At 48.9% G+C, this 15,735-nt stretch overlaps 2 protein-coding genes across 3 annotated transcripts in view; one reads left to right on the top strand and one right to left on the bottom strand.

The window, feature by feature from the left end:
• Positions 1 to 15,735, bottom strand: part of MCM9 (minichromosome maintenance 9 homologous recombination repair factor) — a 352,109-nt gene that overhangs the window by 159,882 nt on the left and 176,492 nt on the right. The gene's annotated exons all lie outside the window — the stretch shown is intronic.
• Positions 1 to 15,735, top strand: part of ASF1A (anti-silencing function 1A histone chaperone) — a 51,980-nt gene that overhangs the window by 26,596 nt on the left and 9,649 nt on the right. The window contains exon 2 of the mRNA XM_078648479.1: positions 12,863 to 12,978. Coding sequence (XP_078504605.1) covers positions 12,863 to 12,978 — 116 coding nt within the window. The remainder of the gene's footprint in view (positions 1 to 12,862; positions 12,979 to 15,735) is intronic.

The raw sequence follows: 15,735 nt of genomic DNA, 5'->3' as shown, positions 1-15,735 counted from the left end.
TTGGTTCCTAACTATATGCCCTACCAGTGAGTCTGGCAGGACATGACCTTGGATGTAAGTGCAGTCAATTAACGATGGTTTGTACTTTCTGTCAATCTGTGGTGTTCTAACCCTTGATTTTATGGGTTGGTTAAAGATTTCAGCTGTGGGTTTAAGCATGCCCTTCAACATTGGCAAGAACTGACCAGTGCAGTGGGATTAAGAGAGGGGTTCAACAAGAAAACCGTCTTCATTCTAGATGATTTACATTTCTACCTTTATGGTATTGTGCAGCCCAGCGCAGAACCTCGTTGTAAGTAGTAGTGTTGTCTGGTGGTGAGGGTTTAGAAGGGTATAGATCTGGGTCTGTATCTCCCCGAGGGTCAACATCATAGTCCTCCCATGGCTGATCAATATCTCCAATGTCATGTTGTAGATTAGGGGAGTACGGTGCATCATAGAGGTCAATATGGTGACCTGGGCTATGTTCTCCTAAGGATGAGGCTGTGGGTGACCGTGAGGTGAGCATCATGGTGGTGTTGGATAAACTGGAGGAGTTGGCATCAGTGGAAGTGGAGGAGGTGGTGGAAGAGGTAGTACTTCCAGAGGAAACTGTATGGGGCTAGTACTCTTGTCCTTTCTCTTTTTGCATGGAGGCTTTGGTAGCTGTGGCCCCATGATCTCCTCTTTAGGAGTGTCTCTGTAGGTGGAGGAAGTGGTTTGGTAACCACTGTTCCTGTGTTCAGGATAATAAACAGTGTCTTTTGTCTAGCATCGAGGTGTACCTGCAGTTTGGTGAGGACAGGCTCAACCAGCCGTTCATTTGGCTCTGTCGCTGTCCTTGCAAGTATTGGCATCAAAAGTGTTGTGGACGCAGAGTGTCTGGATGCCGAAGATGTTTTCTGTGCCTAGGTAGACTTGGCTTGGTGATATGTCTTGGGCGCTGTGGGAGTTTTCTGCTCCAAGGACATCCCATGTTTTGTTGCAGTGAATTCCACTCTGAAGCCCTGGAAGGCTTTTCAGGAGTTGTATGAGTCTTTGACACAGACTCCGAAAGGGCCTTCGACTTCATACTGGTCGATGTCTTTAACTTTTCGGTGCCTTTAAAAGTCTGTTTAGGTGGAGGGACAAGTGTCTGCTCCTTTGCCTTGTGCCGGATACCGATATGGCCCGAGAGCAGTGGGATTCCGTGAGCCAGTGTGTGCGTTTTTGTTTGGGCGTGTGAGCCTTTTGTTAATGTACCCAGGTGCCTAATTGGGTCTTCCGGCTCATTGTCCAATTCGGAACCATCTCCACTGCTGGCGAGTAGGATGGGAGCATCCCTTGGTGCCTCCTGGGGTTCTGCTTCCTACTTAACATCCTCCGCAGTGTGGAGGCTTTGCAGTTGGACCCCGTAGATATTGGGTGCATCGTGGGCTCGACTTATCTGCATTGTAGTATGTACTCAGTGCTGTTCTCTAGGTTGACAGAGTTTTTTTTGCCAGAAAGGCCTAGCATGCTTCACACAATGTTTCCGCGACCGGCAGAGGTTGCAGACCGGGTGTTTGTCTTGCCTAGAGTATTTGCCGTGGCACCTGGAGCAGAAGCTGAAGGCAGTCTTTTTCCATCACTCTGTGTGCATAGAGTAAAAGAAGATGGCGACGAAGTTGGAAGCTGAAGTTGAAACCCGAGTCCGGGCAGGCAGAACAAAGGGTGGCAAAAAAGACCAGTAGTTGTTGTTTTCCTGTATTATCCGTCGAAAGTTGACAAGTCACCCATCGAAGGATGCCGCAGTAACGTGTCGAAGCTTCGATCCTGGAGTTCTGACATGGACGTCCAAACTCGATGGCGGGAAAAAACAATCTAACAATGGATCCGATGACCATGTGCAATACAGACTATAGGAGGAGTCCCGTAGACCTCGTGACTAGAAATACTTCTTCGAAGAAAAACAAGTTGCAAATGTATAATAATTTCAAGTGAGAATTTACATATCATGAATATAAATTATTTTGCACGGACTGTTAAAAGTTAAATGTGCGGTTTTGTATTGCCTTCATACCAGTCTTTCTGGTGCTATAGTACTTTGATGTAGGCCATAGAAGGAGATGATAACATGATGTGTCCCTCAGCACCACAAAGTGGAAGAAAGTAGCATTTGGGGAGAAAGGTGAGGTTCCATGTCTACATTAAGATACTTTAAGTAACATTCCATAGAGACCAGTGTTTTTAAGACCTAAAATCAGGGCACTTCTTCTGTTGGGTGGTATACATATAGGGCACTTGGGTGTTTTGTTTAAAAAAAAAAGCCTGACTGACACATTTATTAAACAGGGATATAAATATGGATGTATTGTGGCTTCCCTATTGCAGTAACTATATAACTGAGGACAGATCCCCTGTCGAAGAAACAAGACCTACCAACAAGAGAGGAGAGGGATACTATTCATTTTTGGCCATATCACAAATGGTCTATAGAACTTTTTAAGGGCATCCAAACCGAGGAGAACAGATTCTGTAGAAAATTGTTAGGTGCCCCGATTACTGCATCTAAATAAATATATTTGTCACAGGGAGCTGAATTTAACATATATAGAGGACTTTTTTCAGAGCCCGGCCTGCCATCTGTTGGCTCAAAGTATGGCAGAATCCTGCGGCAACACTAACACAAAGTATAATTTCTGACTGCCTTAGTTGTGATAAGGGGTTGGAAATACCATGGCTCTCGGCCGTGCGAGAAAGCCTATCGAGTGTAAATCTTGAGCACCTCTTTTTAAACCCCAGTGATCTGGGCAGTGTGAACAAAAAATCACTACAGGGGATGCTATATGAAAAGTATAACATGTTAAGAAAAGCAGAAGAGATGCCCAAACAGTCAGTGGGAAGGTACATGTTGATAGAAAATATTTAATCTATTTTACCATCAGGATACCTTCTGAAGAACATTAGTCGCTGGGAAAGACAATTACTGTTTCGGCTAAGAGCAGATACTATGAAATATATGCTTTGTTTCCCATTGGGGTACACTATTAAACTTGAGCAAATGACGTGCCCATGTAACTAGTGTAGTAAACAAACCATGGTACATTTTTTATTCTTTTGTAATTTTGATCAAATGTACACTAAATAGTTTCTAATCCCGTTTTTAAGATAACTTCTATTATTGACCATAAATCAGCTTATACCAAAATTATTAGCTTGGAAGATGATGTTCTGGTCATTCGAGTATGTTCTTTTTTGAAAGCAGCTGTCCGGGCACGTTCTACCATGTACGATGAATGAAGGCTGAATCTCAGTATTTACTGTTTAAAACATGGTCCTAAGCAAATGATAATTATTTTGTATATAATCCACATGCCATTCTTTCTCCTTTTATCTTAGAAACTGTATTTTTATGTATTTCAAAGATTTTTAAAGTGTATTGTAAATTGATAGATAGGACTTGTGCTTTTATGGATTCGATAAATGGATCCGAATAAAGATTTATTGAATTGAAGAACTTTTTAAACAATTTGGTGGAACAACGAGAAGACAGTCTAACCAAATATAACAGCCAAGTCAAAAGTCATGTTTTCAGCATCACCAAAACAGGATTGCCACAAGGAGGACACCGAACATCAAACAGGATTAACTAGATAACTGCATACCTTTTCTTATTTGCCTGACCTTTGCACCCCATCCATGATTGAAATCAAAGCCTGCCACGAGAAAACCAACAGTAAGTCAATGGTATATTGCCACTTTGACTACAAATATGACACTAATACGACACTAACAGCCCTGCTTTTGTTGCTAAAATCCTACCATCCATAATTGATGACATCCTTCTGTACGACAAAAACATAGAACATTACATCCTTTTCCCCTCGTTGTTTCAGTGCCTTAGAGTTTCATGCTTTTAAAGTAGTTTTTTTCCTACTTCCCTATATAGCATACAGTATGCTGTTAAGGTGAATAAATGTATTGTGAAACATTGTACATTAGAAATACAACACTGAAATATAATTATTGGTTAAGACTCCAACCCGCCGCCTTCAAGTTATCACTTCCTGAATCCACACCTGGGACCGCGAACAGTGCCCTGTGAAGTGGGACGGAGTTTGTCTCCTAGGTTCATGAGCAATTAAACCACAACATATGACCAGCCAGAAATGTTTGCACCAGGACCACACATGGCCATGTGGACTGGCTTCTACCACCAGTTCTCGAGTCTGCCTTTCAAAATAAGGCTTGATTATGTCCACCTGTAGCACCTCTTCAGTTACTGGAATGTTTCCTCTTGTTTGTAATTCTAATGCCTTAGCATGGTAATCAAACTATATCTGCAAAAACTGGGAGCGATTTGTCACATTTTAGATGAAACCACCACATAAATTTACCACATCAAGAGACTTAATTGGCTTAAGCTTTTTCTGTGAGTGCTTTTGTGGGTGCTACAATCTTTCTTAACATCTCTTGTGATATTTGGGTTGGTAGATAGGCTTAATTTGCTGAACACTTTACCAGAGAAATTGTAACATCAACTTTTTGTTTTCACTCTTTGATCTGTTCTGTCAGACCACTTATCATTAGCCACTGGGAAATTCACCAATCTCTATTATAGGCTATCCTGTCCTCATACAACAATATATCATTCATATTGATAACATTAGAGACGATAGATAGTAGTTCCCTGATCAAATCCTATGTGACCTACACTGCAGAAGATAACCTAAAACTATGGAGGTAAACACGATAGGCAGAAAGTAGTCATACAGTGTGGGTAAAGCTCCGTTCGATGGTACCCTGCCTCCATATCCAGGTTAGAGAAATAATAAATTCTAGTTAGCAACTAGTTGGACCATCACTCGTGGGTGAGGGTTTGTGTTCTTTCTTGATTGTTCTACCCTCCATAAACTTTCACAAAGATCACGATCCAATTTGACTGCACTGCTTTTTTGTCAACTTTAAATCAGGGAAAGCCAAGGAGGCTGGTTTTTAACTCATATTATCATATTCGGGTATCCTACACTTATTCATATCTTGTCTGGCAGTGCGAATGTTTGCAGTAATTCTTTAAGGATTTTGGCATGCTGTTGTTATTAATATACAGAATTACCAGCTTTTTAATCAGCCAAGCACTTCCAAGGAATAACACCTTTGATTTTTAGAATGTACTGTAGCCCATCCATGAGCTGATTCTGTGCAACATTACCTATTCACACAAAGCCTTGGTTCCACTACTATGCAGGATCTCTGCTCCAAACTGAATCTTCGTCCCGCTACCTTACACTTGGACTGCTTCTGGGTCTGCCAATACCCTTGCAAATTATCAGAAATGGAAGACACCAACTTGTCACTTTAGTTCACATCAGGCACCTCTCTCCACATGGCATTGTCACTTAGGTATTTCATCAAACCTTGGTACAAAACCGCAATGCGCACCTAGTCCTTAGATCTTACCATGGAGATACGTGCAGAATGATTCAGTTTGCTAAAGTTCAACAGCAACATACTTCCATATATTGAGGTAGAAGTGGCTTTGGCCTTTTTCAACGCCTAAGTAAATACCTTTTGTTTGTAACAATTATTTATTAATTTCCCTCAATAAAAAAACAACAATAGTTCCAAGCCAGGCCATGCTCAACACATTCCATAAATAGCAGAAGAGAAGACCTCAAGACATCCCACGTGTCGTGTATGTTACTGATAATTTTCAAACAGAAAAATCCAAGACACCTGTCCTGATCCCAGCATAGGTCTTCAAACCAGGGGGGCGTGGCTAAGCACGCGATGTGAGCGGACGTGCCCGGGCTGAGCTCCGAGTGAAGCTCCCCTACCACGGGCCATTTCTCCTCCATATCCTGCGGTGGCGAGCCCAAACTCACACCGAGTGCACCCGGGAGCCTAATCCGCCGCCAGAATAATTTTTAGGCAGATCGGAGTGACAGACCCTCCGACCGACGGCAACCCCGGCTTCTGCCCGCCCAGGGCTCACTTCCGGTCGGCGACCCAACCACCTGAGACCGGGGATCCGGCCCTGAGAGGTAGGCCGCGACACGCACATCCTCCCCGGCGCGACCCAGAGGGGGGAGGGGGGGGGGGAGAGGGGGGGGGGAGAAATACCCCCGGCGAGCCAACTACTCGGGGGCCCCAGACGCTGAAAGTGGACACACCACCCTGGCTCGCTGCAAGCTGTGACTCCGGCCCACCCTGCCTGCCGGCACTGGAGGCACCCCGCCAAGCTGAAAGATGGCGAAGAACTCAGAGGCTGACCAAACCGCCTCCAAGCTGGACACTATGCTGGCGGCCATGGAGCGCCTGGAAGAATCCGTGCAGCTGACCCGTACGTCACTGGAAAACAGGATCGATAAGGTAGCAGTGGACCTGACGCATCTCCGAGCGGACCACAAGAAACTATCCGAACGCACCACGGCCTTGGAACAAACGATGGCGGAGGCCTCGCCCAAGCTGGCGCAGACAGATAAGCACGTACGTGACCTACTCAACCGGGTGGAGTTCCTCGAGGATAGGGCGGAGGATGCGGAAGGACGGGCCAGAAGAAACAATGTGCGCATAGTAGGCCTGCCGGAACGATGGGAGCGGAGGGAGACAGCGGAACACATGGAGACCTGGCTCAGAGAACTATTGCCGGAGGGCACGCTGTCACCACACTTTGTAGTGGAAAGAGCGCACAGAGTACCGTCCCCGGAGGGCTCCAACCCGAGACCAATGCTTATGCGAGTGCTGAACTACCGTGATCGGGACGCCATCTTACGCGAAACACGGAAACTGTCAGACATAAAGGTGGACAACGCCAAGGTGATGTTCTTCCCTGATTATACGGTACAAGTTCAACGACAGCGTCAATCGTTTTTAGCGGTGAAACAACGGCTCCGGCGTCTGGCTCTCAAGTACTCATTGCTGTTCCCGGCGCGCCTCAGAGTGGTGGCATAGGACAAGACCCACTTCTTCGATACTCCGGAGGCGGCGGCGACCTGGCTGGATTCGGGGGTGGACACGAACCACGGGTCCGCACCGATGGAACGACGCAGAAATCGAGGTACCCACAGGCGGAGACAGCGGCGCACCTCGGGGGCCAGACCGCCGACCGCGGACACAGAGATCGGTCCCACACCAGAGCAGGTTCAGAATGAACGGCAAGAGGCCCTCCGGATAGCAGCTGAGATCAGTGGGTCACAATCACCCATCCTGCTCTCCAACGCCAGCCCACGCGAGAGTGAAGACGATGAATACCTGTACGGATTGCCGGATGGTTCGAACACAGAGGGCCTACCGGATGTCACACCCCAAACGGCGGACTTGATAGCATAGCAATCCTCCTCACCTTAGCCCTGGCTGGGCTACTGCAACTGGCAACATGGAGCAGTTTGTTCGCTTCCAGGGTTGATCCGACCGGCCACCTCCCCGGGGTCTGTGCTCTGCTCCCGACCCCCCCACCTGCCAGACGGACGCGGAGCCGCCACGGCCGCCGGGAGGGAGGCCGGAGCTGTCCCACTGGAGCACCACCGGAAACACTGTATTGGCGGGGTGGACGGACCCCTAAAGGTGAGTGCCCCCCCCTCGGGGGAAAGACGGATGGGGTCCCCCCCCCGGAACTCAACCTCCGAGTCCAGTGACACTGGGAACTCTGACCCTGTTTGCGGGCGCTGCCACTGTCTTCTGGGACCCTTTGACCCACTGCCCGTGGAGGGGAGTCACAACGGCTCCCTTGGCATAGCAAATTAACTTGTTTTACCTGAGCGACGTACTTTGTCATCCCCCCATTGAACTCACGGATTGATTGAGCTCGATAGAGCGTTTGGGCGGCGACTTGTTTTGTAGTTGCCCTTTTGGTATTATGGTTCTGTTGAAGTTCTCCTTTTGAGACTAGTGTTGGTACTGAAGTGTTACAACGTGCATTCCTGGGTCTGTGTGGGATGGCGGGTGGGAAAAGTGGTCATTGATAACTGCTGCTGTGCGTGTGTGGGCGGGGCGGGCTGGGGGTTGGGGGCGAGTGCTTGGCCGCAATGGATACTGTGATGACTACGTTTAAATTCTGTACCTGGAATGTCAGGGGCATGCACACACCCTCGCGTAGATATCAGGTGTACTCCTATCTTAAAAGACATCAGATCCAGATTGCACTACTACAAGAGACACACCTGGTCGCCACTGAGGTAGCCACACTTCGCCGTAGGTGGAGGGGGCAGATATTCGCCACGACCTTTTCAGCGTTTGCACGAGGGACCCTGATCTGGGTTCGGCCCGGGGTTCCATTCGCACTGACACACAGCAATGTTGACACTGAGGGGCGCTATGTCTTCATACAGGGCAGACTAGACGGGCAGCAGATAGTCATAGCCTCCATCTACGCACCTAATGTCGAGCAGGGGAAATTCTTCACGCGATTATCGGCGGTAGTTGCACCTTGGCCGGACGTACCCCTACTGTTAGGTGGGGATTATAACTGCGTGCTAGATGTCTCCCTTGACCGCTCGTCCCCCCCCAGCGACAACCGCCCCGGCGCAGGCAGCCTCCAGGGCCCTACTTGATTGGGCGGCGCAGTGGAATTTGCAAGATGCCTGGCGAGTCAGGAATCCTACCGCCCGGGTGTATTCCTACTACTCGGGAGCCCACTCATTGCATGTCAGACTGGATAGATACATGATGTCCCGCGACCTGATCCCTTCCGTGACAGACACTGACTACCTGGGGCGGACGCACTCAGACCATAACCCACACACTCTAGTATATGGATGGAGGCGCCCACGACCGCCTGTACCCACGTGGCGCTTACAACCAGACCTCCTGCTTGACACCCCATTCCGAGAGGAGCTGTCCAGGAGGATAATACAGTATTTCGAGGACAGTAGTGACTCGGCCTCCTCCCCGAGAATCGAGTGGGACGCCTTCAAGGCGGTGACCCGGGGGGGGGCTGCCTCGGTGTGCAGGCGGGCCTACGAAGACAGGTGGAGAGAGATCTGATACGGGCGGAAGAGACACTGCTAGACAAAGAACGAGAGGCGGCAGAGGGCGATGACTCCCAGCTGATCTCGGCCAGGGCGGATCACGCTGTTTTGATGGAGCGCCTGAAGAACATTAATTTCGCAGCACACTCCGCACGCACCCACAACACAGGCGATAAACCTGGCAGGCTCCTGTCGTGGCTGGTACGACAAGACACCCAGTCCGCGTCGGTCCTGTCGATCCGCACGGCTCAGGGCATTGAGGTCTACACCCAGAAGCAGATACACGAAGCGTTCACGTCGCATTACAGGTCCTTATACAGCTCCCGGCTGCGGGCCACAGTGGCGGAGATCACGGACTATCTGGCGGCACTGCAACTCCCGGTAGCTACTACTGGCCACCAGACAGAGTTGGGTGCTGCGCTTACCAGTGAGGAACTACGGGAGGTGATCTTCTCCCTCTCCAATGGCAAGGCACCAGGCCCTGACGGACTCCCGGCTGAGTTCTACAAAGCCTACTCACTGGTGTTAATACCGGAACTGTTGAGGGTGTATGTGGCAGCATCGGAGGATGCTGAACTCCCGGCGTCCCTGAACGAAGCTAACGTGGTCTCCCTACTAAAACCGGGTAGAGAGGCAAACGAGCTCGGCTCGTACAGACCATTGGCACTCCTCAACACTGATTACAAAATCTTAGCAGCGACACTGGCTCGGAGGCTTGCGCCGCTGGTCCCCACACTTGTACACTCTGATCAGAACGGCTTTGTGCCCACCCGGAGCACGTCCTACAATCTGCGCCGCTTTTTCAGAGTCCAACGGTATGCGACCCCCACCTGGCCACGCTCAGGATGCATCATACTTGATCTGGAAAAAGCGTTCGACTCGGTGGAGTGGCCATATCTCCTCCGAGTCCTCGAGAAGTACGAGCTGGGCGACGCCTATGTCCAGATGGTGGGGCTCCTCTATCAGGCACCTGAGGTGCGAGTCCGGACTGGGCGATTGTTCTCTGACAGGATTCGTATTGGGAGGGGCACCAGGCAGGGCTGCCCCCTCTCCCCTCTATTATTCGCCCTGGCGATGGAGCCGTTAGCAGAACTGCTCCGCACCTCCGGCGACAACTGGGGCATCCCACTGGCGGATGGCATTCATTCGGTGTCTCTGTACGCGGATGACTTATTATTATATATCAGGGACCTCACCTGTATACCCGAGGCAATCACGGACATCTTTCAAACGTTTGGGGACATGTCGGGGCTCCGCGTTAACTGGGCCAAATCGGGGGCATATGCATTCAGTGACGAGATGCCACAATGTGATGTGCGCATGATGGGGGAGACGCTCCGGTGGCACCCGACGGTATTCAGGTACCTAGGGATCTTAATATACCGAGACCCAGTGGATCTCCTGGAGGACAACCTAGTGAGAGCCATATCCTCGCTCTCGGCCCAGATCACGTTCTGGAACTCCCTCCCGCTGAATGTGCCGGCCAGAGTGGCGCTAATCAAGATGATAATGCTCCCCCGGCTCCTCTATTATTATACTAACCTGCCAGTGTATGTGCCGGCACGCATATTCAAGGGTTGGAAGCCCTCACCAGGCGCCTCATCTGGAATAAAGGGCGACCCCGGGTGGCATTGAAGACCCTCTACGCGGCCTCGGACGCTGGAGGCTTGGCGGTCCCCAATCAAGAGCTATATTACTTAGCAGCCCAGCTACAATGGGTCGCTTACTGGCTGAGTGGCAAGAACCTGATGGACACGGCCACGATCGACGCCACCCTGACCCCCGTACAGGTGCTGACACTTTTCCACCCCCTGACGCGGGGCCGGCCCCCCACTCAGGTCCATGTGGCAGTCGCGAAGCAGTGCTTTATGCGGAGCCTCAGACTTACCAACAGTACGGTGCCTTATGCCCCGAACCTGCCTCTACTGGGGACTCCCTTGGGCACTAGCGTGCTGTCCTCGGCCGAGCTACGCAGTTGGACTGCGGCAGACTTGGACGAACTGGGCGGCCTGTATGGCGACGGAGAGCTGTTGCCCTTCGAGTCCTTGGCCGCAGATACCGGTCTACCGGTGGGCCAATTTCTGACACATGCCAGACTTCTCCGTGAGCTGACGGAGGCATGGGGTGACATGGGACACGAGCCATCCGCACATATGCTTATCCAGTATCTACATGTGATGGTTCCCATATAGTGCATTGGTTAGCACAAGCGCTGCACAGTCATACTCAGTTTTCCTCTCGAAGACTGAGGGAGAAGTGGACGACTGACCGGGGTAGCGACTGGACTGACAAACAGTGGGCCGCAGTATTAGCGGGCGCCAGGAATATTCCTCCCAACGCGCGATTTAAGACCACCCAATATTACATCATACACCGCGCGTATTTGTCTCCTGACAAACTGAATCGCTACTTCAGACTCACATCGTCGGCGTGTCCCAGATGCGGCCTCCTGGATTCGGACTTCCTGCACGCACTCTGGAGTTGCGCCCACCTTGCCTTGTACTGGTCGGCGGTCACTGACACATTGACGGCGGCCACGGGTGACACCCTCCCCAAAACCTGGGAGGCATGCCTGCTGGGACTCTACAAGAGAACCAAACAAACCAAACTGCGGGCGCGTTTTTGGGACTTAGGACTCATTACGGCTAAACGTCTCGTCACGAAACGATGGAAGAGTGCTACCCCACCGCGCCCTGCAGACTGGCGTCGCTCTCTTGGCAACTGGGCTTGCGCGGAGAGTGTGTCTTTACACAGGGAGGAGACTGCGGACCTACGGAAGTACCCGATCGCCCGCGACTGGGACGCTACCCTGACCGCGTACCATCGAGCGTGCACCCAGGCCGGTATAGCGTGACCGCCCCGACACGGAATAGTGAGGGCCCAGTTGACTGCTGTCCAGGCGTGGCGTGAGCTCCCCCCCCTCCCCCTCTCCTCCGCCCCCCCCCTTCCCTTCCCCCGGCCACCGGGGTCTTGCCCACCGGGGGAGGTGTCCCCTGTTGTCCCCCCCGCCTTTCCCCCCCCCCTCCCTGCCCTGCAGCCGCAACGACACTACATTCTCAACCGCCCCCTCTCCCACACGGCCCACATAGGGTGCACCACACACAGCTAGGATCACTGATACACTACTGTACACACAAATACTAGTCCAACAGTTGTTGAAATGTTTCTTCCTCCCCCCCCTTCTTTTGATTCCCAGTTATGTCTCTTGGTTGGCAAAGAGATTGTTTATGCTGTACTCATGATAATGCTCGATTTCCCCTCCCTGTTCATTTTTCACACAATGCCTGTTGGACATTGCCAGGAACAGGAGACTGAAACCGTATGACTTAAGTGGGATATGATCCTGCCTTTGACTGCTACTGTGCCAATCAGGGAACGCGACCCAGGACAATGTTTGTTGACTTTCATGACCACGTTGGTCCTTTTGCAGTGCTGCGGGCCACGAGCACTACAGCCCGAGACATTTCCTGGCACTGCCGCTTGCGGACTAATGCATCTCCCCTGGCTACTGTTTATTTTCACTCCTGTATAACTGACATGTCGAAATGTGATACTTGCTGGGTACCGTTTGTAGTAGTTATTCTTTTTTTTTTTATGACATTGTGTGAATAATTGCCTTCTTATCTGTGAAACTAAATAAAGTTTGGGACCGTTGATCTTAAAAAAAAAAAAAAAAAACAATATTCACCACCTTCTCTTCTTCATCAAAAAAAAAAAAAAAAAATAGGTCTTCAAACCAGAACGAGTCAGAATGGAGTCAAATCATAATGACCTTCACACATCATGGGTTGCGTAATAAGTCAACACTTTTGTCATTGTGCATACCTTGGAACTGTGCGCTTGTGAGCACTTTGTTAGTGTTAGTATAATGTTCAATAGTGTTAACAGAACACTTCCACCCCCTTTGACATTAAACACAAAAAAATAAAATGATTGACTTTCTCTCCCTGCAGACTTGGAATGGAAAATAATATACGTGGGTTCTGCTGAAAGCGAGGAGTATGACCAAGTACTAGACTCCGTGTTAGTGGGACCAGTTCCTGCAGGAAGGCACATGTTTGTATTCCAGGTAAGTTCACTCATCACAAGAGAAGTTCCATTAAAAGAGTAATGTGAAATGATCACTGAATAACTTGTGCTTAGGTCCATCAAGTCTAAAGTGAAACATTGTCTACTGGGATATCAATGTGCGCTCAAACATGTATTTAAATATTTGTTTTGCTGTCTTTTTATATATATATATATATATATATACATCCCTCTTCTGCGGTTTCAAACTTACATGAAACATGCGCTTTGCCACCTGCAGCCTCTTAACCACCCTTGATCCACGATGCCCCACATCCAGATTCAAAACCTAAAGCCTCCTATCCTCCTAGCACTCACTCAAGCTGCAAGCAGTCTCCTTCCTCAGCCTGTTAAGAACTGTCCTGAAAACACACCTTTTAAAGGAAAAACATGTATGAACCCCCGACCCCGCGACACCCTTTAACTTTCTGTGCCACCTACATTCTAGTGATACCAGAAATGTGCTACGTGTATCGTCTTATTTTTTACTTTTATGTTTTACTGTTAGAGGGTCTATTATCCAGCCCTCAAGTACCCACATCACCTTTCAACGTACCCTTGCAAAGAGAAACAAAAACCCTAGGCATGGCAGAGATATTTTTGGCCTTTTCATTAAACTGTACAGAGCCAACAACTGCAAATAAGACCAAGGAATAAAAAGGTTTAACACAATTGCCATTTAAACTGCCTGCTTTCGTAAATGCGCACCCAATATTCACACTTAACAACCTCCCCCCCCCCCCCCCCCAAAAAAAAAATCACTATCCATCTCCCAACCCACTAAGCAATTTGACCATTGTAACAATGGTCCAGGGCTAGTGACAGAACACGGCAACCTGCGTATCTAAGTTTCACTCTTCCTTCAAGCTCTCAGAGAATGTGTCGAAGAGTCTGCAAGAGGTCATGTGCTGTAGTCATTTTGTTTTTGGTTTGGTGTTCCTCTTCAAAATGTATTTCAGCCCAACCCTAAAGACCTTCTCATGGGCCTGCCTAGTAGTTCTGTCTTCTGGAGGAGGTGCACATTTTAATACAACTCTGCCCTTGATGACAAGTGTGGCTACCGTCGTTAGGCAACCATTACTTCCGGGTTTAAAGTAGGACTTTCTAGAATAAAGTATACCTGCAGGAGTCAACGGCCTAATCACATCCTTTATATTACAAAAATATTGCATCTTATGAAATTGCTAGTCTGGTTGTGAGCAAAAAAGTCACCCTGAAAGCCCTGTCTCAGCAGAGATGGTTGACTGAAGAATATAGATTGTTGATTTCTGAAAATAAAGCATTGTGAACCAGATTTCCATGGGCAATAATAAAGGCACTAGGGACATCTGAAGTAAAAGGTTGATTGTAGAAGATTTGCTTAAAGATGCTTTCTCAACCTGGAAGCAGATCTGAAAAACTTTTAGTGCGTAATTTATTTTGTGTTCCCCCAAGGAGCTCAGAAAACATATTCACAGTCACGTAACAAAACAGGACAGCTGCTTAAGCATACCTAAAACCACTTCCAGTGTAAGCTTCACTCAAATTCCAGATTTGTGTCAGATAGGCATCAGTTTTTTTCTTTATATAATTTCCTTAATTAGAGTGTTCTCTGAGTAGTTCCAGTTTTATGACAGTCCCACTGTGTGCTATAGGCAGGGAGTCTGATGCAAGAAATGGTGATTATGCAGTGTGACTCTTAGCCAGAGGTTTTCCCTGAAATACCAATCCCTCCAATGACTAGAGACTAAATCCATCATGCACACGTATTTAGTACAGCGAGCTCACCGTTTGGGCAATGCTTTGAGTGCTTTCCTTGTAGGTTGCCCATTAAACAGTCTAGTCTTTTTACATTATAAACAGTTTCATTAATGTTTTCAGACTTGTTTCTAAAGAACAAGTTACTTACCTTCAGTAACGCCTTATCTGGTAGAGACTCAATCTAGCAGCAGATTCCATACCATAGAATTATCCCCAGGCATCAGACTAGATCCGGAAATGTTGCGTGAGCAGTACCACTGTGCACTGGTAGATGGCTTGTTCAGCTCCGCGTGGTGTCCGCGCCGGAAGTGACATGCGCAGTGCTTACATTGGCTCCAGCCCAGCACTCTGACACCAGTACCTTTTTCAGACTTTCCTAGCAGAAGCGGGAGCCATTAAAAAAACGGACCACTGGTGTTGAAAACTAGGGCCCTGAAAGGGGAAAGCCCGGTGGCTAGAAATCAGTTCGCAGAGTGGGAAGAGTGGGCGAATCGGTGAGAAATCTGCTGTTAGATAGAATCTCTACTAGATATGGCGATACCGAAGGTAAGTAACGGGTTCATCTAATTGAGACTGCTTGCCACAGATTGCTTACAATAGAATAGATACCCAAGCAATACCGCCCTGGAGGTGTGTCTGCGAAATAGTTTCACACGAAAATGTCCTGCAGGACCGAACGGGCAAAGGGCCTTTCCAACAGACCTGACTGTCCACATAATAGTGCTTGGTAAACGTGTGCAGAGATACCTGCGTGGCTGCCTTGCAGATTTCCAGGACTGAAACTCCACGTGCTAACGCAGTGGTCGCAGTCTTGGCTCTGTTAGAATGAGCACACAAACGCACAGGGGGTTGATTCTTGCCCAAAGTGTAGATCTTAATACAGAGCGCGATCCATCAGCAGATGGTCCACTTCCATACGGCCTTTTCCTTCCCTCCGACAAACCCCACGAAGAGTTGGTCGTGCACCCAGAACTCTTTTGTGCAGTCAAAGTAGAACGGAAATGCTCTTTTTGGGTCC

The sequence above is a fragment of the Lissotriton helveticus genome, chromosome 6 (assembly GCF_964261635.1).
Source record: "Lissotriton helveticus chromosome 6, aLisHel1.1, whole genome shotgun sequence".
In the NCBI taxonomy this organism is placed as follows: Eukaryota; Metazoa; Chordata; class Amphibia; order Caudata; family Salamandridae; genus Lissotriton; species Lissotriton helveticus.
Note: the sequence above shows the minus strand (reverse complement) of the source record. Positions and strands in the feature narration are given on the sequence as shown.